The 24,877-nt window shown below is 53.7% G+C and overlaps 1 protein-coding gene across 1 annotated transcript in view; it reads left to right on the plus strand.

Moving 5' to 3' along the window:
* The first annotated feature begins 6,339 nt into the window (after positions 1-6,339).
* COL11A2 (collagen type XI alpha 2 chain) overlaps positions 6,340-24,877 on the plus strand; it is a 97,592-nt gene continuing 79,054 nt past the window's right edge. Inside the window, exon 1 of the mRNA XM_083600295.1 lies at positions 6,340-6,433. Coding sequence (XP_083456421.1) covers positions 6,379-6,433 — 55 coding nt within the window. The 5' untranslated portion in view covers positions 6,340-6,378. The remainder of the gene's footprint in view (positions 6,434-24,877) is intronic.

The raw sequence follows: 24,877 nt of genomic DNA on the forward strand, positions 1-24,877 counted from the left end.
TGTCGACACAACGGGGCGGGGGGGAATCGGCTGGCTTGGACAGATTTTTGCTCTTTTAAAAATGTAGATATCAGACCCTCATCCCGTCTGCGGGGAGAGTCGGCGGCTCTCCTGGACATCTCCCCCGTACGCAAAAAAATTCTCTTTTTCAGGCGCTCCTCCGCTGAGTCCCACTTGGCTCCGGGCGGCTCTGCGGCCTCTCGCTCCCACCCCGCCCGCTGCCAGGAATAGCCCGGGCGCTTGGCCGCCTCCCGAGAGGACATTCCTGGCCTCGCCGTCCTGGGGGACTCCACCCCAGAGGCATAAAATGGGAGGGGGGCAGGGATACCGAAGCGTCCTGGCTCTTGCAGATGCGCCTAAGGCTCCTCTTCCAGCCAGCCACCTTCGTGGCCCTCGCTGCCTCTTGTGGCGGGGAGTTCCGCAGTTTCTATGTGCCAAGGCAGCCCCTCTTCCTTCCCATGGACGTATTACCCGCTTGTTGCATTCCTGTCCCGCCGCCCTCGTTCAAGCCCCACAGCGACCCTGAGAGGTTGGGCAGGTCCCATGCTCACCCAGGGGGGGTTCCTGGTCTCCAAGTGCAAACTGGAACCCCTGGCCTCTAACCAATGCACCACACTGCCTCTCGAGGTGGCAGAGGAGGAGGAGGAAGTGGCTATTGGCTAGGATAGCTCTCCTGGACGCTCAATGCTTCTGAATCTCGGCTGCTGGAAACCCCAGGAGGAGACGGGGCTCTTGGGTTCGAATCCTCCTCGAGGGTTTCCCTTGGGGGGGGGCGTCTGGTTGGCCACTGTAAGAACAGGAGGTCAGCAACCTTTTTCAGCCGTGGGCCGGTCCACCATCCCTCAGGCCATGTGGGGGCTGGACTATATTTGGGGGGGGGGACGAATGAATTCCTATGCCCCACAAATGCATTTTAAATAAAAGCACACATTCTACTCATGTAAAAACACCAGGCAGGCCCCACAAATAACCCAGAGGTGCATTTTAAATAAAGGGACACATTTCACTCATGTAAAAACACGCTGATTCCTGGACTGTCCGTGGGCTGGATTGAGAAGGCGCTTGGGCCGGATCCGGCCCCCGGGCCTTAGGTTGCCTACCCCTGACATAGATCGTCAGGGTGGAGTGGGAATTCGAACCCTGCTCTCCCTAGTCCTTATCAGCCACTCTAACCATTGTACCACACTGCCTCTCACATAATAATAATATAAATTTATTATTTATACCCCGCCCATCTGACTGGGTTTCCCCAGCCACTCTGGGCGGCTCCCAACCGAATATTAAAAACAACACAGCATCAGAAATTAAAAACTTCCCTAAATGCTGGAAATGTGGGCTTGGGAGAGCACAGCAGGCGAGGTCGTGGTGCTGATAATGCCAAAGATGTGGGTTCAATTCCTGCCTTTCAGGGGGTTGGACTAGATGAGCCTGGGATCCCTTCCAACTCTATTAATTTATTGAATTTATATACCGCCCTATACCCACAGGTTTCAGGGCGGTTTACAGAATAAAATCAAAATATACAAACCACAAAATCTATAATCAAAATAAAATACCCCACATTTTAATAGGGCACTGCAATTCTGTGTGAGCAGAAGTCACAGAATTGAAGCCACCTTCTCCTCGCCAGCTGACTTTAGCACTGGGCAGAAGGGGGCCCTGCTTTTCTCTGGCCAGTTCCCTCCATCTGGGCAGCTGTGGGGTGCCTGCCCTCTGCCCCTCTCCACCACAGCCCCACCCCAAGCTGGCCAGCCCCACAACCAGGCCTTGGGCTGCTTTGAGCAGTGATCGGGTGCCCCTCGCCTCTGCATCTGCAGCTCAGAGCTACCCAGGGAAAGAAAATAGGTGGGCCCATAGAATAGATATAGATAGACGTCTATGGCCGGATCCAGGCAGCTCTCAAGGGCTGCAATTAGGGCCAGGCCAGGGTGGAAATTGCAGGCTGGCTGGCCAGGAGGGAAGGAGCGAAGGGGCCGTGAAACGGCAAAGGCGAGTCACTGTCTACAAGTGCGCAGAGATGCACTTCAGAATTGAGGTTGAATCCTGACAAGACAGAAGTACTGTTTTTTGGGGACAGGAGGCGGGCAGGTGTGGGGTACTTCCTGGTCCTGAATGGGGTAACTGTGCCCCTGAAGGACCAGGTGCGCAGCCTGGGAGTCATTTTGGACTCACAGCTGTCCATGGAGGCACAGGTCAACTCTGTGTCCAGTCATACAGTCATACTTCATGTTACGTTTGCTTCAGGTTGAGCATTTTCAGGTTGTGCCCCGCAGCAACCCGGAAGTACCGGAAAGGGTTACTTCTGGGTTTCACCGCTCGCTCATGCACAGACGCGCAAAATGACGCAATGCGCAGAAGCAGTGAATAGTGACCCGCGCACGTGCAGACACGGGTTGTGTTCAGCTCATGTTGCGAACAGGTCTCCGGAACGGATCCCATTCGCAACCAGAGGTACCACTGTATATTGGATATGTGATTGTGAAACATTGATTTGAAAACCAAATAAAAATCTTGTGTGTGTGTGTGTGTGTGTGTGTGTGTGTGTGTGTGTGTAAAGGTAAAGGGACCCCTGACCATTAGGTCCAGTCACAGATGACTCTGGGGTTGCGGCGCTCATATTACTGGCTGAGGGAGCCGGCGTACAGCTTCCGGGTCATGTGGCCAGCAGGACTAAGCCGCTTCTGGCGAACCAGAGCAGTGCACGGAAACGCCGTTCACCTTCCCGCCAGAGCAGTACCTATTTATCTACTTGCACTTTGACGTGCTTTTGAACTGCTAGGTTGGCAGGAGCAGGGACCGAGCAACGGGAGCTCACCCCCTCACAGGGATTCGAACTGCCAACCTTCTGATCGGCAAGACCTAGGCTCTGTGGTTTAACCCACAGCACCACCCGCGTACCTTATATATATCTATGTTGTTGTTGTTTAGTCATTTAGTCGTGTCCGACTCTTTGTGACCCCATGGACCAGAGCACGCCAGGCACTCCTGTCTTCCACTGCCTCCCACAGTCTGGTCAAACTCATGTTTGTAGCTTCAAGAACACTGTCCCACCATCTCGTCCTCTGTCGTCCCCTTCTCCTTGGGCCCTTCATCTTTCCCAACATCAGGGTCTATACACACACACAAATATATATATACATAAAGGGTGTTGTAGAAATTCAGTCAATGAAACAAAATACCCCTGGGCCTCTCTTGCACGTGGTCAGAGATGGGCTCCGGGGCCCGATATGCAGAACCAGATTGACTTGCCACCATGCAGAGTCCTCAGGGCCCAACTGCCCCCAAATGTGCCCCATTGGCACCTCCTTTCTGTTCTTCGCATCCCACACGCTGCCCCCCTCCCAGCTGAGCTGCTCCTTGCGCTTCACGCAGAGAGAGGAGGCCGAGAGGCTAATTACAGGGACCCTGATTATAGTGCCATTTTTAGGAGCTGGCCAGGGAAGCCACCGCGAGGGAGCCACGCCCAGCCTGCCCAGAGATGGCTTCCCTGGGCAAAAGCGGTGGTCAAGGGCAGGGCAGGACTCCTGGCAGATGTGGCAGTGTGACTGAGTTGGGCAAGGAGAAGGCCCTGGGAGACCACGCACCCCACATTCCCTGAGACCCATAGGCTCACTTGGGGGAATACGGCTCCTGGCACTGCGTGGAGCGGTGGTTCCCAAACGGGCACCTCCTGCTCTGTGGCAGGCCCTTCGTGAAGAATCATACAATGGTTGGAGTTGGGATACCCCAAAGGTCATCTAGTCAAACCCCTTGCAATGCAGGAATCGCCACTAAAGTACCCATGACAGATTTAGGAAAGATTTAGAAAACTTATCGATTAGAGTATTTGTGTGACCTTGTATGGGGAAAATACGGAATAACAGATACAACCTTGCTTAAAATGTATATAGGAAGTGCTGTGTAAGCCATGGAAGTCAATCAATGAAGTTTTATTATTATGTTTGTATTGAGATATTTGTAGAATAAACTTGGAAGAAATTCTTCCAACTTTTCTTCCTCTTTTCTCTTTATTTCCCCCCTTTTCTTCTTCTTTTCTCTTTTGTTCCTTTTTTCATACATATGTGCTCATTTGAAATAGGTATGTATGTATTTGCAATATTTTGCTTATATTTTGTAACAATTATGTTTAAAAAATAAATAAAGTATCCATGACAGATGGCCGCCCAACCTCTGCTTAAGAACCTCCAAGGATGGTAGAGTTCTTGCCACAGTGGAACAGCTCTTGCCACCAGAAAGTTCTTCCTGAAGTTCAGTCAGAGATATATAAATATATATATATCTCCAGGTGAGAGGAGATAGGAGAGTCTTCTTCCCATCTCTCGAGGGCTGCCCCAGGGAAGACAGAGCAAGCTGGTTTCCTCCTGCTCTGGAGGGTAGGACTCGAACCCATGGCTTCAAGGGCCAAGAAGAGAGATTCCAATTCAACATCAGAAAGAACTTTCTGACAGGAAGAGCTTTTGGATGGTGGGACAGTCTCCCTCCAGAGGTGGGTTTTAAGTAGAGGTTGGGTGGATGTCTGTCAGAGATCCTTTGTGAGATTCCTGCATCACAGGGGGTTGGACTAGATTACCCTGGGACCCCTTCCAATTCTATGATTCCATTTTGTGCTTTGCTTGTTGTTGTTTAGTCGTTTAGTCGTGTCCGCCTCTTCGTGACCCCCCGGACCAGAGCACGCCAGGCACTCCTGTCTTCCACTGCCTCCCGCAGTTTGGTCAAACTCATGCTGGTAGCTTTGAGAACAAAGTCCCACCATCTCGTCCTCTGTCGTCCCCTTCTCCTTCTCTTTCCCAACATCAGGGTCTTTTCCAGGGAGTCTTCTCTTCTCATGAGGTGGCCAAAGTATTGGAGCCTCAGCTTCAGGATCCGTCCTTCCAGTGAGCACTCAGGGCTGATTTCCTTCAGAATGGAGAGGTTTGATCCATGGGACTCTCCATGGGAGAGATCCATGGGACTCTCAAGAGTCTCCTCCAGCACCAGAATTCGAAAGCATCAATTCTTTGGCGATCAGCCTTCTTGATGGTCCAGCTCTCACTTCCATACATCATTACTAGGAAAACCAGAGCTTTAAGTATACAGACCTTTGTCAGCAAGGTGATGTCTCTGCTTTTTAAGATGCTGTCTGATTATTACAAATGTAATAAATAGCAAATAAAATAAAAGCCCATCCCAGACTCTCGAGGGAGCCTAAATGAAGCCGGAGAGAAAAAGCATAGAATTGTCAAGTTGGGAGGGACCCCCCAGGAACCACTGCTAACAGCTCAGAGTCAGAGAGCCTGGAGGTTGCCCAACTCCAGCTCTTTCGGACTACAACTCCCATCAGGCACTGCCCTTCAGGGGGCTGATGGGAGTTGTAGTCTAAAAACGCCTGGAAGGGGCTGCCTGGTCGACAGTCCTGCCTGGACACCCGGGCCGGCTTGGTGCATTCCCAGGCCAGCTGCAAGTGAGAGTCCAGAGGCTGCACCTCTGGAACCAGCTGTGCCCGCAAGGGAGGAGGTCCTGTGTTCGAATCCCAGCAGCTCCAGGAAAAGGATCTCAGGAGGTTGGGGCTGCGAGGCGACCTCACTCTGCCCAGGGCCCCGAGGGAATGCTGCTGGTCTGTAGAGAAAGACAGGAGGCAGCGGGTGTGGGGCATGAGCAATAAGGGCACCCCGGGGCATGTGCAGAGTGCTTTCTCCAAAGCAATGACACACACAAACACACAAGCACGCATATGAAAATATCAAGTATGTGCACAATAAAGGTAAAAGAATGACGCGCAAAGTTATTTTAAACCATGTTTAATGATAAACCCAGCCGACCAGAGAACCTTCCTACCAGAGGAGGCGTTTGAAGCTGGCAAGATAGACGGGGAGGGGAGGGGGCGTCACGACAGAGATTTATAAACTGATGCAGAGGACTTTGGAGGGGGGGCGATCCATGGAAGTCCAGGGGGTCCCAGAGGGGAGGGGACAGGCCAGGCTTAGGATTGGTGGGGGTTCCTGCTGTTGGCCAACATTGCCTGCCTTTGATATCCGCAGGCCGGGGAGAAATCCAACCGGTGCAGCTTCATGGAACACCTGGCCGGCTCCGATCGGTCTGTGGCGGGAGGGAGTGGCCGCGCCGTCCGAGGCTGGCGGCCGGGGCGTGTCGGGGGCCGTCCAGGCGGCCCGGAGGCAGGGCTGGAGGGGGAGCCAGGCTGCCTGGGGCTGCGGCGGGGTCGGGTCTGGAGCGAGAGAGCGGCCGCGCCTCCCTTTCCCTCAGCCAGACGGCGCAGAGGACCGACGGAGCGAGCCGCCCGCCGCCGGCCTTGCCTCCCTGCCTGCCTGCCTTCCTCCCGCGCCCGCCCCGTCCGCATGGGCCGCCGCTGACCGTCGCCCCTCGCTCGCCCGCCCGCCCGCCATGGAGGTGGCCCGGCTGCTCCTGTTGCTGCTGCCCTGCCTGGCCGCCCGAGCAGGTAAGAGCGCGCCGGACGCACCGTCCGAACTGGCACTTCGGGGTGGCGGGTGCGGCGCTCTTTCCAGCCCGCGCCGAAGGTCTCCTGCGCCGGCTGGGGGGGGGGGGGTCTGGCTTGTGCGCCCCGTCTAGGAAGAAGGAGTCAGTTTTCTTCTTCCAGAATTGGGGGCGCCCTCTTCTTTGGACAGAGTGGGGGGGTCGGTGCTTAGAGTCCAGGGGGTTGCAATTTGGATGGATGTGAATTGGGGAGACCGCGCCGTCTAGGACGGAGGTCCGGATTTTGGCGCAGCAAAAGACCCCGGCTGGGGGGGACTTGGCGCTGACGGTTCTTCTGCAGACCCCTCTTGGAATTAGGGTGTGTGTGTTGGGGTCCCCCACGGGAAGAAGGGCGATGGCGCGCAGGTGAGGATAGCAGCCAGGAGGCCAGGGTGATGGGCGCACGGAGACCTCCTGTTGGAAACGGTGGCGGGCGAATTTGTGGCGGTGAAAAGGGGCGATATGTTGGGGTCCCTCCGCCAAGGAGGGCAGGTGAGGCGCCGCAGCAGGACCAAACTCCCAACTGCCGGATTCAAGCGAGTTTTTGCGCTCATGACTCCGGCGCCGAGAGCGTTTGCAGGTGTTGCTGCAGCCGCGCACCGAGAGTCTCCTGCGGGGCTGGAAGTTTAACAGGCTGCCAGGACGTGGAAGGGGGCACTTGGGGGGGGGGGCTTTAACTGCAGAGGAGGTTGCCCAAGTTTTGGGGAGCTGCAAGATGTTCCTGGGGGGCGCAAGAGGTCTCTTTACCGGGCCTACAGCCAGCCTGCTCGAGGAAGCGCTGGTGTGACTCGGGGGGACACGCTCCCCGACTGTCACTCATCCCATCTCTGCCCCCCCTAATTTATGCAGCTCGCCCCGCGCCCACCAGGTGGCAGTGCCCCCCCCAGCGCCACGTGGTGATCTGGCTCCGTTGCTCCGTCTATCCCCCCCCCAAAAAAAAGGTGGCCCTAGAGGTATGGGCTGTCGTCGGGTGTACATTTCACGAACCCCCATCTCGCCATAAACAATTACCTTTTGGGAACGGGGGTGACGGGGTGACCTGCGCCATTTTCATTCGCCCCCCCCCAAAAAAACCTGTGGAGTCTGTTTAATACGTTTATTTCTCCCCTTCCCAAAGAACCATTCCGGGAAAGAGATTAGGGGAGGGTCGCCTCCGAAGTGCGTATCCGAAATCTCAGCGCTGGAGAAGCTCCGAGTTAGTCTGAGGGTCCCCGCTGATTTTGGGGGGGGGCTGGTGCTGAAATGTGCCTGTATGGAGGGTACCCCCTTTTGGTATTGCAGAGGGAGAGCCCTTAAGCCTTCGGATTTTTTCTGAGGGGGGCTGTCAGTTCCTTTTTTCCCTAATGCAGCCCTCCCATCCCCCCTTGTTTTTTTGGGGGGGGTGTCAGTCCCCTTTCCCTTCTGCAGGGGGCTCCTTTCAGTCTTGAGTTCTGGGAAGCAGTCACCTTTTGCTGTTGCGGGGGGGGGGCGGGTGTCCTCCAGCGTTGGCTTGGGGGGAGCAGTCTCCTTTGGCTACTGCGCAGGAGCTCCCTTCAGCCATGGGGATTTTTTTGGGGGGGGGGGTCTCCCAAGACCAGTTTGGAGAAGAGGCGAGGGGGTCTTTCTGCAGCGGGAGGGGGGTCTTTGCGGACGCCGCTGCCTCGCTCCTGCTGCTGCTCCTCCTCCGCTGCTGCCCGGTCTACCTCGCCCCCCCCCCCGCTCTGCCCAGACAGGGCGGCCTTTGTGCGCCCGAACAGTGAGCGAGTGTGCGCGGCCGCCCGCCCGGGCGGAGGTTGTTTGCCTTTGGGCGGCGGCCCCCGAAGCAGCTCCTTGGCCGCCGAGCCCCCCCACCCCGCTCCCCACACCCCCGCAGGGCGAGGAGACGCTTGCATGGGCACCCCTGCCCCCCTAAATCGACGGATTTATCCCCCGCCTTCTGCACATTCTGCCCGACCCTGGGAACAGGCAGGCAGGAGACCAACCGGTGCAGCATCCCCGCAAAGCGGACAGGGGGGGTTGCGGTACGGCACCGGGCGGGTTTCTGCCCGCTTCCTAGGCGTCAGAGCTGCCTTTGAAAGGCACCATGAGAAGAAGGAGAAGGCAAGAGGGGAGGGTATGGACGCCTGTCCCCCCACAACCCCCCCCCATAAGTGGGTCCTCACCACTTTTCGAAGAATTTCTCCCTCTTCTGCGCGTTCGTCCCGCCCAGGTTGCGGGGAACAGACAGGCGGGAGATCAACCGGTGCAGTCCCAGGTGTGGGGATGCCCGCAGCACCTGCCGGACTTATGTCTGTTTCTAATGCAAAATAGTTGCCTTTTAAAGCGACCCCCCCCCCCGCACTAAAGCAGCGACTTTTCCTGCTTTCCACCACTTAAATTGGGGGCGGGCTGCAGTGGGGCTGTGCGATGCACCCCCTTTCTAACAGGTGCCCTGCTCCGTCCCTTTCCTTCTCCTCCTCAGTAAGTATTTTACGGTTTGCCCCGGACCTCCTTCTGAGGGGGGGGCAAGGGGGTGTTGCTGTCATCAGGCTTGGTCCCTGGGAGCAAAGGAGAGCTGGGGTGCTGGCTGCCCCTTGCGGGAGGCGGCCCCAGAGAGAGGCTGGACAGCTCCTTCTTTGAGGAGGGTCTTGCCGGCCGCTTGACCTCCAGGGACCCTTTTGAACTCCGAGGAGCCAAGGATGCACTGGAGGTCTCCCGGGCAGCTACCTGCAGGGGGCGCACTCGCGCTGGCTTTCCTGCAACCGGAAGGGGGCGCGCGCGCGGGAGCAGCTGGCCGGCAAGGCCCTCCTTGCTCCTGGGATGCCATGAGCAACCTTCGGAACTCATTGCCGCATGATTTCATCACTGTCACCCACCATCACCTAAGAGCTGCTCAACGGTGGCTTTTCTTTTTAAACCGGGGTTGGGCTGGATGACCCCTGGTGGTCCCAGTTCCACAATTGCGTCGTCTTGAACGTACGTGCTGCAATGGGGCTTTCAGGAAATAATAGATCCTGGTCTGGGCAGCTCAGGGGCTCTCAGCCGCCCCCCCGCAGCCCAGAGGGACCCAGAATGCTGAGTATAAGCAGGATTGTTGTGGGGGGGATTTGGGGGCCACAGATCCCCTTTTTGTTGAGTTTCAGGGAGGGGAAAGGTTTGGACTCTGCTGGCAAAGAGAATAGTCTAAGCCGGGTTGTTGGTGCCAAAATGCAAATTTGCCCCCAAGGCTTAGCAAAAGGATGCATGGAAGAGACAGGCAGGAAAATATGCCCCTCCCCTCCCCCCCCGTTAGTTGGACCCCCTCCAGGGTCCGACTCCAAAAAGAGCTCAGGATGAGCTGTGTCAAGAGAGGGTTGGGTTGCCATGTTTTCTTCCGGGCAGAGCTCCTGTGCATTTAATAGCTGTCGCGGTGAAACTTTTCCTCCTGGCCAAGGGGGTGGGTGGGAACTGTGCTTGTTAGTCTCCTGCCTGTCACACGGATGTTTTTATGGGGATAAACCAAGTGATAAAATCAGAGCGTAGGGGGGACTTCAATTGTTGGGTTTATGCCTGGCAGGCGACTCCAGAAATAAGTGGCTCATCTTTCTGCCAAGCCTGTTTGCAAGACCCACCGACCTCCTTTTTGACAGCCACCTGAAAACTCTGCTGTACCCATTTGATGGAATGGCACCATTGAGGCCCTAGGTGTCCCATGTTGAAATCTGGACTGAGTTTCCCCACAGGAGGCCTGAAAACCCACCATTTTGGCCCTCTGATGGGGGGCAAAGCAGCGCTGAGCCCCCACTCCACCCATATATATACCCTTGGGATCCCTTCACCTCTCTCCCTCGTGTGAAGGAGGAGCGGCTAAATGAGAGGCAAAACTCCGAAAGGCTTTCCTGTTGAATGCCGGCCTGTAATGGGGAGACTGGCAGGAAAATCTCCATGCATGCCTGTGGTTGGACATTAGCATGCCCTTACTCCCAGGAAGCCTGCTGCCCAGGCGTCACCAGAGAGTTTAAAAATAGCTAATTGAAAACTAGACAAATATACGAATAACACCAGGTCAACCATCTCTCAGTGGGGACGTGCAGACTTCGGAGTTGACACAGAGCTCTTTGTCAGGAAGGATAGTGGAAGGCCTTTCCCTCCAGACCCAGAGCCAAGCTGCTTGCAAGAGGAAATGCGCGCAGACGGAGACAATGACATCAGGGGGGAAAAACACATTTCCACCTCACTGAGCTGTCTTCTGCTGGCTCCAGGTCCCAGCCATGTCCCTGACAAAGAGCTCTGTGTGACTCCACAAACTTGTGCTTGTTGTGAGTCACGAATGATGCAACGCCCAGCCAGAGCAATCCAGGCCTGTTCAGATCACAGAACTGCAGAGTTGGGGAGAGGTGCCAAGGGTCATCTACTCTAACCCGCATCCAATCTGCACCCGAGGCCAGCTGGGCACAGCAGAAGGGTGTGTACAAGTCGGCATCCAAACTCAGCGAGGGGCGTGAGCTTGCTTTGGCTGCATAATCTCATTTATTTTTTGTCTAGTTTGAGGCAAACTCTCAACTCCACGTTTTCCAGAGTTGAAAATCCCCGTTCACACAACAATATGTCATGGAGAACTGTAGAATAATAATAGCCAGTGCTCTCGTTTTGAAAAGATCTACCCATACTCTGCAAATTAAAAAAACCAGACGATACGATGCGATTCAGTTTAAATGTTTCTTCGATTGCCCTTGGGTCTCCCTGCCACACTTGCCATCGTCTCCTGGCAGAACCACCAGCCTCACCCGTTCAGAAAGCCAGGCCAACTGTCTCTCCAGGAACCAGAGTCGCCTCAGGGTTGCCTTAGCCCAGCAGGCTGGCCCACGAAGAGCGGTCCTGCAGGCCATTTCCATCTAAAGGTGTTGGCTGCATCCCTCCTGGCCGCCGTTTCTGACCCTCCTTTTTGTGGTTCATAAAAGGAGGGCCTCGGATGGTGCCCAAGGAGAGGCCAGAGAGAAATTCGCTTCCCTTTCCTCATATTGCAACTGGGAGGGGAGAAAAGGAGAAGGACATCACATTAACATGTCCCCAGTCGTGCAGGGACAGGTTATTATTATTATTATTATTATTATTATTATTAATTGAGTTTATATACCACCCTATACCCGGAGGTCTCCAGGCGGTCACAGGAAAGATCACAATGTATATAATCAGAATAAAAACAGCAGCCCAATAACACCCCCCCAAGAGCCACATCTTAAAACGGTGTGGGATGTTGCATCAGGTCAACCAGAGGCCTGGTTCAAAAAGAACGTTTTTGCCTGGTGCCTAAAGGTGTGTGATGAAGGGGCCAGGCGAACTTCCCTGGGTAGAGCCTTCCACAGAAGGGGAGCCACTGCAGAGAAGGCCGCAAGAGGAGGAGGCACACGAAGGAGGACCTGGGGTGATGAACTCGGGGTCCGGGCAGGGAAGAGGCAGTCCCTGAGTTATTGCGGTCCTGACCTGTTTAAGGTTCAGAAGTGCAGGGTCCCTTCTGGAGAGTCGCAGCCGCCTCCCTCACGGCCTTTTAACCCTTTTAACATTATGCAACCTTCTAAGAGCATACCAAAAAAACCAACCCTTACAATAATGTAATAATATTAATATTAAAGGAGGCATTGCAACGTTGTGCATGGGCAAATGGTTTGCTTCTATCAATGAGTGACTTGGTCTGTGCTTTTCTTGAAGTTACTGTGTTTGAAATTGCTGGTTCAGGCCAATGGCCCCTGGAGTCCAGCATCCTGTTCTCACAGATGCCACTCAGATGCCTATTATGGGAAACCTTCATGTGGGATCCCAGCGCAAGAACCACTCTCCATAGCCCTCTCCTCCTCCATGAACCTGTCTAATCCTTTTTTTTAAACCGTCCAAGTTGGTGGCCATTGTGGCAGGGAGTTCCACTGTTTAACTCTGCACTGCATGAAGAAGTCCTTTCTTCTATCTGTCTTGAATCTTCCAACATTCAGCTTCCTTGAATGCCACCAGTTCCAACATTATGAATGATGTTGATTATTATTATTATTTATACCCTGGCCTCCCCAGCCAAGGCCGGGCTCAGGGCGGCTAGCAACCAATAATAAAAACAAGTTGATTGAAATACAACTTACAAAACAAGGTTAAATACAACATTAAAACATTAAAATGCAGCCTCATCACAGGAGGAGAAAGGAAAAAAGAAAGAGGGGGAGGGAATCAAACTGACTCCAAGCCAAAGGCCAGGCGGAACAACTGTCTTACAGGCCCTGTGGAAAGAAATCAGATCCTGCAGGGCCCTGGTCTCATGAGGCAGAGCGTTCCACCAGGCCGGAGCCAGTGTTGAAAAGGCCCTGGCTCTGGTTGAGGCTAATCTAACTTCCTTAGGGCCCGGGACCACTAGGGTGTTGCTATTTATGGACCTTGAGGCTCTCCGTGGGGCAGACCGGGAGAGGCGGTCCCATAGGTACGAGGGTCCTAGGCCGTGAAGGGCTTTAAAGGTCAAAAGCAGCACCTTAAATCTGACCCTGTACTCTACCGGGAGCCAGTGCAGTTTGAAAAGCACTGGGTGAATATGCTCCCATGGCAGAGACCCTGTGAGGAGCCTCGCTGCTGCATTCTGCACCCGCTGGAGTTTCTGGGACAGCTTCAAGGGCAGCCCTGCGTAGAGCGAATTACAGTAGTCAAGCCTGGAGATGACCGTCGCATGGATCACTGTGGCCAGGTCGGGGCGGGAAAGGGAAGGGACCAACTGCTTGGTGCGGCAAAGGTGGAAAAATGTCGCCTTGGCTGTTGCTGTAACTTGTGCCTCCATGGAAAGGGAGGCGTCAAGGATTACACCCAAACTCTTAACGGAAGGCAATGGCACTAATTGGGCCCCCGCAAGAGAAGGGAGTTGGTCTCTCATCCCCATGCCATCCCGACCCAGCCATAGGACCTCCGTCTTCGAAGGATTTAGTTTCAACCGGCTCCCACGAAACCATCCAGCCACAGCTTCCAAGCATCTGGTCAGTGTGTCCGGGGCCCAGTCGGTGTGGAAGGAGAAAAACTTCTCTCTCTCTCTCTCCAGGCCAGACATAGTTTTATAAATTTCTCTCAAATCCTTACTTACCATTTCTCTAACTAAAAAGTCCCTTTCTCCACAGGGGAGTCGCTCCAATCCCTTTATCGGTTTGGTGCCTCTTTTTCCCCAACTCTAAATCCCAAATCTCTCTACTCCCCACCTGGACGTGGGTTCCTCGGGGAAGGGGGACCCCGGCCTCTACCCCACCCCGAGGCTGGAAAGGGGCCGCGCGCCGAGAGGGCGCCCTATAAATAGTCTGGGATATATATATAATAGGAAGGAATGCCGCCGGGGCACGCGTCAAAGGCGGGGGCGCGCCTGGCCACCCACGCGCGTGTCCCCTGCCGGCACACGCGCGCGCCACGGTTCACACGTCCCATCGCAGCCACCGCAGGCGAGGCGGCGTCTCCCCTCCACGTTCATCCAGTTTGTGGGGCCGAAGCCGAGCAGGTCTTTCTGCTAAACTCATCTCTGCCCGTTGCCTGGAGAAGGAGGCTGTGATGTGTGTATCTATATATATTTAATAATTTGGGTTTAGGACTCGAGCTTGGATGGTGGCCCCTTTGGAATTCCAGCCCGGGCAGGCGGAGTCTTGGCTGGTTCAGGATGCGTCTCCCACCTCCCCACCCCAGCCTTGCCTGATTTTGCTTCCCCCACCCCCCGCCCCACAATACAACAAAGCTTGGGATCCCCATCTTCAATTTTTTTCCTGGGAAGGAATGTGCAAACAGCCTCTGGACCGCAGAATTAATTCCCCCCAAATGACTCCACCAGGCCTCGGCATCCTAAAAAAGGGGGCGCCCCTCCCCGCCCGCCTTGTCTGCTTTTAGAATCATAGAACTGTTGGAAGGGACCCAAGGGTCATCTAGTCCAACCCCCTGCAGTGCAAGAATTATAGCTTAAAAACTGAATTATGAAATGCACCCCTTCTTTGCTTCCCCCAGCAAGGCTGCACCCCCGATTTCCCCCCCCCCCCGGGAATGAATCTGCAAGCAGATTCTAGACCCCAGACTCCCACCCCACACTTGCTCCTTGCAAATGACTTCGCCAGGCCTTGGCTTCCTAAGAAAGGGGGCGGCGCCTTCCCTCAACCCCCCCCCCCCGCCTCAGCAGGTCGCGCCTGGAAAAAGTCGTTTTTTTCCGGCTGCAAATTCCAGCCGGCGAAATTGCGAACAGCTGGCCGTCCGACGCAGCTGGCGGGAGCGGGGGGGGGCGTGTTGTTGAGCAGGACACCTGGGTTCTGGTGGGTGGGAGGAGTATGCAAAATGATCAGTGCATTTTAATTAATTCATAAAATTGTAGAGTCGGAAGGGAACCACAAGGGTCATCTAGCCCAACCCTCTGCAGTGCAGGAATCTCAGCTAAAGATAAAAGGAAATTTTGTGGGCCAGGTTTCTTTTTCGGGGAATTGCTATCCATAACAGAATCACGATCGTCGCTCAGGACTTAATAAAAATAAGAGAGTCTCTTGGCTTGATCCCAAATCCTTTTATTACCCAAAATTTCTGGCTGCTGCTTCTTGGAGACGGAGCAGGGAATTCTCCCCCCACTCAAATTCTTTCCTCTGATAGCTCTTTCGAAGCTTAAAATTCAAGGCCTGCTAAGTTGGATCGGACCCCGCTCCCCAAAAAAAGGCCTTCTCTGCCCTCTCGCAGGGGGTTGGACTTGATGACCCCGGGGTCCCTTCCAACTTGACGGGTCCATGGTTCTATGAATCCGGCAGTTGCCTCCAAAGCCAGGAGAGGTTGGCTTCACACGGGCGCAGTCTCCGATGGATTAGGGACCTTTAGTTCTGGCCACTGATCCATGGGGCAAGACCTACCAGGGATGGGCTGCTGGGCCTGGCGCTCCTGTGCGGATCGTGTGCTTACTAATAAAAAGTTAACTCCGACTTGCACACTCCTGACAGCATCCCCAAAGAGCCGTAGCTGCCAACCAGTGGAGGCTATATTGAGTTCCCCGGAGCAATGATCTGACTCAGTGGGTAGCAGCTTCTGGCGTTCCTTGCAGATGCCAGGGCCATTCGGACAGCGATTTAAAATTTATCATACCTGCCATGAATGGCTCAGGACTGCAATACCTCCAGGACCGCCTCCTCCCATATGAACAGACCAGGACCCTGAGATCATCTTCTGAGACATTCCTTCCTGTGCCGCCTCCTCCAGAGGTCCGGAGGGTGGCAACAGGAGAACGGGGCCTTCTCTGCAGTGGCTCCCCATCTGTGGAATGCTCTCCCCAGGGAAGTTTGTCTGGCGCCTTCATTATACATCTTTAGGCGCCAGGCAAAAACGTTCCCTTTTAACCAGGCCTTTAGTTGACCTGATCAACATCCCATACCCTTTGAAAATGTGGCTCTTTTTTGGGGGGGGTGTCATTGGGTTATTGTGTTTATTTTGATTTTATATATCGTGATATTTTTTGAGACCTCCGGGTATAGGGTGGATTATTATTATTATTATTATTAGTAGTAGTAGTAGTAGTAGTAGTAGTATAATGAGGAAAGGGGTGACTCTTCTATTGCTGAAGAATCATAGTCATGGCATCATATTCTTACAGAGTTGCAAGGGACCCCTAGGGGTCCTCTAGCCCACCCCAGCAATGCAGGAATTGCAGCTAGCAATCTAACATCTATATTCTGTTGGAAGCCACCCGGAGTGTTTTGGGCAACCCAGTCGGATGGACGGAGTATAAGTATTATCATTATCATCATTATTCATTATTATTATCATCATTTTTATTATCAGTGCTTTTTTCTTTAAAAATGTTTAGGGGTGCTCTCATTTGGACTCCAGAAAACCACCATTTTATCATTCAAATCGGGAAAAATAAAGACAGTAATTGGACAAAAGTACAAAGATCCACAAAATGTTTAGGGGTTTGCCTACCCCTGCGTACCCCCAAAAGCACTGAATATTATTATTCTTGGTTTTCGTCCTGGAGGTTCCCTAAATTTCCTAAGAGCAGTTCCAGCTCAACAGACTCCCTCGGCCACCTGCCACGGAATTTTTTGGCCCTGCATCTCAGGGGGTTGGGCTGGATGACCCCGGGGGAACCCTTCCAGCTCTGCAAGGCTTTGATTCTCACAGGAGAGAGAGGAAGCTTTGCTCCGGGGAACCAGAGAGGCGTTTGCTGTCGTACCAGACAGGAGGCGGCGGCGGAGGAGGAGAAGAACAGGTGACCCGCCGCTTGACACTTCCAAGTTTTTCCAGGCTTTGAGAAAGGAGCCAGCGGAATCCAGTGGGGGCGTCTTGCTGGAAAAACGCGCCTCCTTCGCCAGCCAAGCGCCTCCCCGGCTGGCTGTGGGGGTCGCGATGCAGCCCTAATAAGAAGACGTTCCCCAAATCCCCGACATTCCCAAAATAGCGTGGATCGGGTTTGGGGAGGGAGCTGGTTTCTCCGTGAGCGCGTTGCGCGCTTCTTTGCGCTCCATCAGAGCTGTCAACTTTCCCCTTTTCTTGCGAGGAATCCTATTCGGAATTAGGGGATTTCCCTAAAAAAAGAGGGAAACGTTGACAGCTATGCGCTCCCTGCGGGAATGTGGGTCATTTCTGGGAGTGGAATTTTGGCTCCAGGGAGAAGGTCACGTCGCGTCGCGTCTCTCGGGCGCTCCTCTCCCCGCGCCTCTTTCCTAAGTTTTGCAAAATGGGACCTGCGATTCCTGCATCGCAAGGGGGGGGTCGGGGTCAGGCTACATGACCCCTGGGGGTCCCTTCCAACTTCTGCGTTTCTCGGATTCACCCTGATCCCAGTAGCTCTTTCTTTCTCTCCCCGCGCAGCCCAATGATATTTAATGGGACTTCCTCCGCTTCCCGTTTTGGCAGCCAAATGATTTTTTAAAAATGAAATTGTAGCGTAGTCGGGGGAGAGAAGCCCCGACAGACTCAGAGTAACCCCCCCCCCCCCAGGAGCAGTGGCAGCCGGCTGGGGGCGGGGAGGAGCCGCAGGAACGGTGGGGGGTCAGGCAAATGGGGATCCGTCCGTCCATCCCACCCTCTCTTTGGAAAGGGACCAGTTTGGGAAACTGTTGTTCGCCGTTCCCAGGGCCGGAAGGGAGAGCTGCGCAGAGACACCGGGGGAGAATCACAGAAATGTAGTATTGTGGGGCTGGAAGGGACCCTGAGGGTCATCTAGTCCAACCCCGTGCAGTGCAGGAATCACATCGATGGGGAAATCGTGGAAAGTATGACCACCCTGCGTTTCCCTCCAAGATATGGTTACCAGATTGTTTTCAATGAATCCGGGACACTTTTTTTTTTGAAGCTGAGTAGCAACAGGGAGTTAGTAGTGGGGATGGAGAGGCAAAAGACCCTGGGCCCAAGCACACGTGCATATACCGAGCCTTCCCCTATGATCTGCCCCCTTCCCCCTTTGTTTTGACAGATCGGAGGAGTCGCAGGCAGGCGGGCAGGCGTTGCCCAGGATGGGCGCTCAGTGCATGGTTTCTCTGCCAGGCAAGCTGCAAAGCCCGTCTTTCGCACCCTGTGAAACATAAATGCACAGAGTTTTTAAAAAACTGGGCAATGGCTGGCCGGCCACGACTCCCGGGCCCCCCCCCCATCAGTCAAAACAAAGGGGGAAGGGGGCAGGAGATCTGTACCGCCAGACGTCCCCGGTTCCCCTTTGGCAGTGGCGGCCTGGTAGCGCAGTTGGCTCTGGCTGGATTCAGGAGCTGTTCGCTGCCATGGTGCCCGCCATTTTTCCTCGCCAGAAGTGCCCATGTGATGTGTTGCACACAAGACACATCATATGGGGACTTCTGGAGAGGAAAAATGGCAGGCGCCACGGCAGCGAGCAGCTCCTGAAGCCAGCCAGAGCCAGCTGCGCTGCCGAGGCTGCCGCTGTCAACGTTTCCCGGGGACAGATTTGCAAATCCGGGGACTGTCCCAGGGAACCGGGGACATCTGGTAACCCTGCCCCAAGAGGGCTGAGAATTGCTGACTGGCTGCTCAGGAGGGGGTCAGGGACCTGGAAGGGAAACCAGGGGACAGGGCGTCATCAAATGCACTGCCTGAGGACTCTGCACTGCAACATTTTGCTGCAGAACACCCCCTTTCCATATGTGCGGCTGTTCACACACACCAATTGAATATCCATAGCTCTTCCTTCGTGTGGCCACGCAGAGGCCTGCAGGGCTCACTTTTTACATCCTATGGTGGAGCACTGAGCTTATGAGGTCACCTCAAGCTCTATTCAAAGCTACTCCATTTTTGTGTTCCTTCATTGCAGGGGGTTGGACTAGATGACCCTTATGCCCACCTCCAACAATTCATTGTCGTTGTTGTTTAGTTGTGTCCGACTCTTTGTGACCCCATGGACCAGAGCATGCCAGGCACTCCTGTCTTCCACTGCCTCCCGCAGTTTGGTCAAACTCATGCTGGAAGAATGGATGCTTTTGAATTCTGGTGCTGGAGGAGACTCTTGAGAGTCCCATGGACTGCAAGAAGACCAAACCTCTCCATTCTTAGGGAAATCAGCCCTGAGTGCTCACTGGAAGGACAGATCCTGAAGCTGAGGCTCCAAGACTTTGGCCACCTCATGAGAAGAGAAGACTCCCTGGAAAAGACCCTGATGTTTGGAAAAATGGAGGGCACAAGGAGAAGGGGACGACAGAGGACGAGATGGTTGGACAGTGTTCTCGAAGCTAGCAGGATGAGTTTGACCAAACTGCGGGAGGCAGTGGAAGACAGAAGTGCCTGGCGTGCTCTGGTCCATGGGGTCACGAAGAGGCAGACACGACTAAACGACTAAACAACCACAACAAATGATCCGCCTGTGGGTATAGGGCGGTACAATTAATTAATTAAAGTAATCATCATCGTCATCATCACCATCACCATCATCATCTTATATTCCACTCTCTGTCCTTCCATGTGTACTCAATTTCCAGGAACAGCTCTGGAGTTACAGACGCCATCCTGGTTTCTGATCCAATCCCGGAATGTCCCCCTTTGGACATCCTTGGAGAAATGTTGGAGGGTGTGTGTGTCAGGCACTGTCTGGACACAGAGGAATGGCGGGGGGCACCAGCTGGGGAACCCCAAAGGGAAAGAAGGCTCAGAGCCCAGAGATTGATGGTGAGATGAGGAGGGATGAGGGAGAAGAGGGAGAAGACTGGGAAGAGGAGATGTTGGAAGCGGAAGAGGTGACAGGGCTTAGTGAGAGGGGAGAGTTGGTGGCAGAGAGCAGTCCAGACTCAGCAGCAGAAGCTGAAGATGGAGAGAAGGGAGGGAGACCAAGAGGCAGAGAGGAGTCAGGCTGGGGAAAAGGCACGGGGGTCTCCCTCTCCTGCTGCAACAAGCTCCCCTACTCCCAGGGGTGCCCCCCCAATATTTCAAGGAGGGGGTCGGTCTGCCTCAATATTCTCCATTATCATTGTTGCTTTTGTTATTGTTTTAATTAAGGATTTTCTTGGGTCACAATAGCACAAACATCGCCCCGCCACGTGACATCACATGCATGAGCCGGACCCCCCCCCCAAAAAAAGTTGGGCAGAACCTGGCGTACCAGGAGAGGCGTGAAGAGAGTGGAGCTGTGACAAGTTTCATGCAACCCAGTCAGATGGGCTGTGTACAAATAATAAAATTAATTATTATTATTAGTAGTAGTAGTGGTAGTAGGTGGACCTCGTGTCCTCAGCCTCTCTCCCGCCTCACAGGGATGTTGTGTTGATGAAATGGCTGGGGAGAAGTGTGCAGGTAACCCACAACTCCCGGGCAGGGAAATTGATCCTAGAAATAGAAGGGTTGGAAAGACACGCCTCTTGAGGATTTCTTACCTGTGGTTCTGGGGGCTGGGCTAGATGACCACTGGTGTGCCCAGTTCTATACAATTCCAGGATTCTATGTAGGGATAAGGATCATCCAGTCCGACTCCTGGATGCAAGTTTGAACAAGAACAGAAGAATAACGAAAAACAGCAAAATAGCTCTGTCAGCAGACCGCGAGGCTCTCAATCTCAGGTTCGCGGGTTCAAGACCCACCTTGGGCAAAAGATCCCTGCCTTGCAGGGGTTGGACTAGATGACCCCTCGGGGTCCCTTCCAGCTCTACAATTCTGTGATTCTAACTGCTACTGAGGGGCCTGTGTGCAGTGCGGGAGGGGACGTTTGGCGAACGTTTCCTGACGCTGTAAAAAAATGGACGGTGCATATAACCTGCAGGGCCCCCCCCAGGACTGAGAGGTGTGGGGGCTCAAACAGGCGACGAGCAGAGAGGGATGGGGGGCGCCTCTTGTATGCCCTCTTCTCATCCCCCCCCCGTCGCAGCAGCAGCAGGACGACCCCACCCCGGGACAGGGATGCCAACTTGAATAAAATATTTGGGGGGGGGACAGGACAGGTAAGACCCGCTCCCCTAATCGATCACATGACGTGATGCCTGCACACCTTTTGAACGGCAATGCCCATTGTCTTTGGCCCCTTCCCGCCCCCTAAAATATTTTATTGGGAGTTGCCTCCTGCGCCAAGACGAGATGGGGAGGTGGAGAGGCGAGAAGGTGTGGGGTGTCTATCCCACCCCACCCGCGCCCCCTCGCCCTCTGCTGCACCCCCTCGTCTCTCTCAGCGGTCAGCTTCGCGCCCAGCCGCTCCCCCCACCCCCGCCCTCCCGTCCAGTTGGCACCCAAAGGCGTCGGCTCGGATTTCCCTCGGAACAATAACAAGTCTGGGGAAGCCATCAGGAGCTGGGGGGGGGGAGTCGGGGGGGGGAGGCACACGCCGGGGGATGATGGCTTGGCCAGATGCGGGACGGGGAGCGCGAGGGGGGGGGGGGCACAAAACCGACGGCGGGCCAGTGCAGAGCCAAAGAGGCCCCCGGATCGCGCGCTGCGTCTTTGCGCGCGGATCTGCCGGTTCGGCTCTGCTGCGGACGCCCCCCACCCCCCGGCTGAAAGAACAGCCTTTGCCAAGCCGGCGCCCCCCGGAGGCCTGGGGCTGCCGGGGGGGGTCAGTGGTGTTAGTGGGGAAAGTTCAGGATAGGGGGCACAGAAGAGGCGAAATATATTTCCAGGTGGGAGGGAAAGGAAAATAACAGCGCGTGGGAATGACAACAGTCGGCGGGGTCAAGTTCTGGGCGGGGGGGTCACGTATTCATTTTATAGAATTGTAGCGTTGGACCCTAAGAATCATCTAGTCCAACCCCTTGCAATGCAGCTGAGGTTGCGAGGCAGGGAGCTGCGTGGCCACGTGGGGATTTGAACCTGTGTCTCCGGGTCCTAGCTCAGCACTCTAACCACTAGGCCTGCAGTGGCTCTGCCGCCCCCCTTATCCTGTGGTGGGAACTGCAGTCCTCGGCAGGTGGGCGGAGGCTGCCTTAGAGCAGGTTTATAGCAAAATACGCTGCCTCTCATCTCACGATTACAATCTAGTGTAGCCATTATTATTATTATTATTATTATTATTATTATTATTATTTTATAAATAATAAATAACCCCTGTCACACAAGCAGGGCTTAATCTAATGAAGGATTTTATGCTCATTAGCTCACAGCAGTTTAAGAACTGCTTACATGCCGGCCCCACTAGATCCCAGAATGTCTGTGCTGGGATCCAGGCACACGGATCTGGGATCTTGGAGGAGGTCCCGTTTGGACCTGGATTCAGCACTGGGATGATTGCACCCACCCTGCATATTATTATTATTATTATTATTATTATTATTATTATTATTATTATTATTATTATTACTATCTCTCAGAGACTTTCCATGCCATCAGCCAAGATGCCCTTCTGGAATCTGGAGCCTCTGTCTGGGTTAGGAGTGAGAAGGTCTCTCTTTTTGCAGTCAGGTCCAGAAGGTGGCGTTTTGAGGATGTTTTGATATTAGGATCCTGTGGGCTGGAGTTCCGCAGGATTGCACCTTCTCTACATAGCCACCCCCCCCGTTCTGTTGGGCATCTGTTGGGGTCTTCTGCAGTTTGGGGGTCCACTGCCATCCACGCACAGATGACACACAGATGACACGCAGATAGATGGCCCCTGTCAGGGATGCTTCCATTGCGACTGCCGAGGGCTGGACTAGATGACCCCTCGGGATCCCTCCCAACGCTCCCATTCTGCGATTCTGCATTACCCACACAAGCAGGGGAGGCAGAGGATAAGCTGAACTGGTTCCTGACCTTGGCAAGGGACTGGATGAAGGCCAGGAAACCGGAGAGCCATCCAGACAAGACAGAGGCGACGTTGGCGGGGGGGGGGGTTCATCTCTGTTGCTCGGCCAAAGGGAGGAAAGAGCCGGATAGTGATCTGGGGATGAGCCTGGGCCTCTTGGGGGCTCAGCCCCTGTCTGGATGTAATGGAAGAAGCAAAGGTCACTACCAACCTTACTATATGCTTGTGAAACATGGACCACTTATAAACGCCATCTCCAACTCCTAGGAAGATTCCATCAACAGTGTCTCCGGAAAATCTTACACATCACTTGGGAAGACAGGCCAACTAAAATCAGTGTACTGGATGAAGCAAAGATCACCAGTGTGGAAGCAATGATTCTTCAACATCAACTTCGTTGGACCGGTCATGTTGTGCGGATGCCTGATGATCGTCTTCCAAAGCAACTACAGTGGTACCTCGGGTTACAGATGCTTCAGGTTACAGACTCCGCAAACCAAGAAATAGTACCTTGAGTTAAGAACTTTGCTTCAAGATGAGAACAGAAATCGCGTGGCTGCAGCAGGAGGCCCCATTAGCTAAAGTGGTGCTTCAGGCTAAGAACAGTTTCAGGTTAAGAACAGACCTCCAGAACGAATTAAGTTCTTAACCCGAGGTACCACTGTACTCTATTCTGAACTTTAAAATGGAAAGCGTAATGCTGGTGGTCAACAAAAGAGGTTTAAAGACTGTCTCAAGGCAAATCTTTAAAAATGTAGTATAAACACCGACAACTGGGAAACACTGGCCTGCGAGCGCTCCAGTTGGAGAGCAGCCTTTACCAAAGGCTTTGAACACACTTGAACTCAGGACGCACGGGAGAAACGTGCTAAGAGGAAGGCAAGCCTGGCAAACCCCCACCGTGATCAACTCTCGCCCGGAAACCAATGTCCCCACTGTGGAAGGACGTGGGGATCCAGAATTGGCCTCCACAGTCACTCCCTGTTAAGGCCGCGTTTATGGAAGACAATCTCACTCGCCAGAGATAAAGATGTGGGTGACCTGGCGTCCACCTTCACGGTTAGACTGCTGCAATATTTGGAGATTCTTCCTGCTCCCAGGCATCCCTGGGTTCTGCTTTGGCTTCTCCATTGAGAAAAAGGAAGCTCTGTGTTTCCAGAGAGCAGCCAGGAGTGCAGAGGCTGTCTCCCAGTAAATAAATACGGGCCATGCCAGCGAAGGAGTTTTTGGCAGCCGGCGGATTCTTCCTCAGGCCGGGTACCTTCAAAGCACGTCTGGAGCTCATGAAACCTTGCCTGGCTCTCGTGATGCTGAAACTCACCCACACCCCGTGAAGCTGAAAGGCCTTGTTCACGCAGCACAGTGTTAGCCTATGGAACCTGCTGCCACATGAGAAGACTATGGATGGCTGCTAACCAAGGGGGCTGTGCTCTGGCTCCACAGTCCAGGGCAGCAATGCTTCTGAATCCCAGAAACCGCAGCAGGGGAGAGGGTCCGTGGGTTCGAATCCTGCTTGTGGGTCTCTCTCTCTCTCTCTTTTAAAAATAATCTTTATTAATTTAAATTACACACATATACAAAGAATTTACAGTCTCATACTACAGAAAGAAAATTAAAGAAAGAAAAGAAAAGAAGAAAAGAAGAAAATACAGAAAAAAGAAGAAAAAGCAGATTTACATCCATAAAAAACCTTAATCTTCCTAATTAATACTTAGATAAACACTTAAATAAAAAAGACTTCTGACAAAAATATTAAAGAATATAGAACTGTGGGGGGGAAATGTCAACAGTAAACCATGGTTAAAAACTGGTTAAAACCATGGAGAGACCTGGTCTGAACAAAGACATTGGATTCTTATCTCATTATACATGACAAAGCCATTTTTCACCTTCTCACCCCTTGCTTTTTCCTGTAAGACCTATTGCAGTCGTTAAGAGTCGTCAACAGGCTCATCACAGCTATCTGCCAATCACCCATTCCCACCACCCTTCTGAGTAATACCCCTCCCCACCTTCTCACTATATAGAAGGATCTGGCAACTTCTGTTTCAGTGTATCTGAAGAAGTGTGCATGCACACGAAAGCTCATACCAAGAACTAACTTAGTTGGTCTTTAAGGTGCTACTGGAAGGAAAAAAATTTTTTGTTTTGACAAAGGGCCACATGTACAGCTGTCGCTCCGCCCACTTTTGCCTCTGGCCCCGCCCACACCACCACCGGCCCTTGAAAGGTTGCCTCGAAAGGACGGCGGCCCACACATGGAAAACAGCTTCTTACTGGGCTTACAAGGCCAACCCCACTTACCTGGGA

Source organism: Podarcis filfolensis, assembly GCF_964270895.1.
Source record: "Podarcis filfolensis genome assembly, chromosome: 2".
Taxonomy (NCBI): domain Eukaryota; kingdom Metazoa; phylum Chordata; class Lepidosauria; order Squamata; family Lacertidae; genus Podarcis; species Podarcis filfolensis.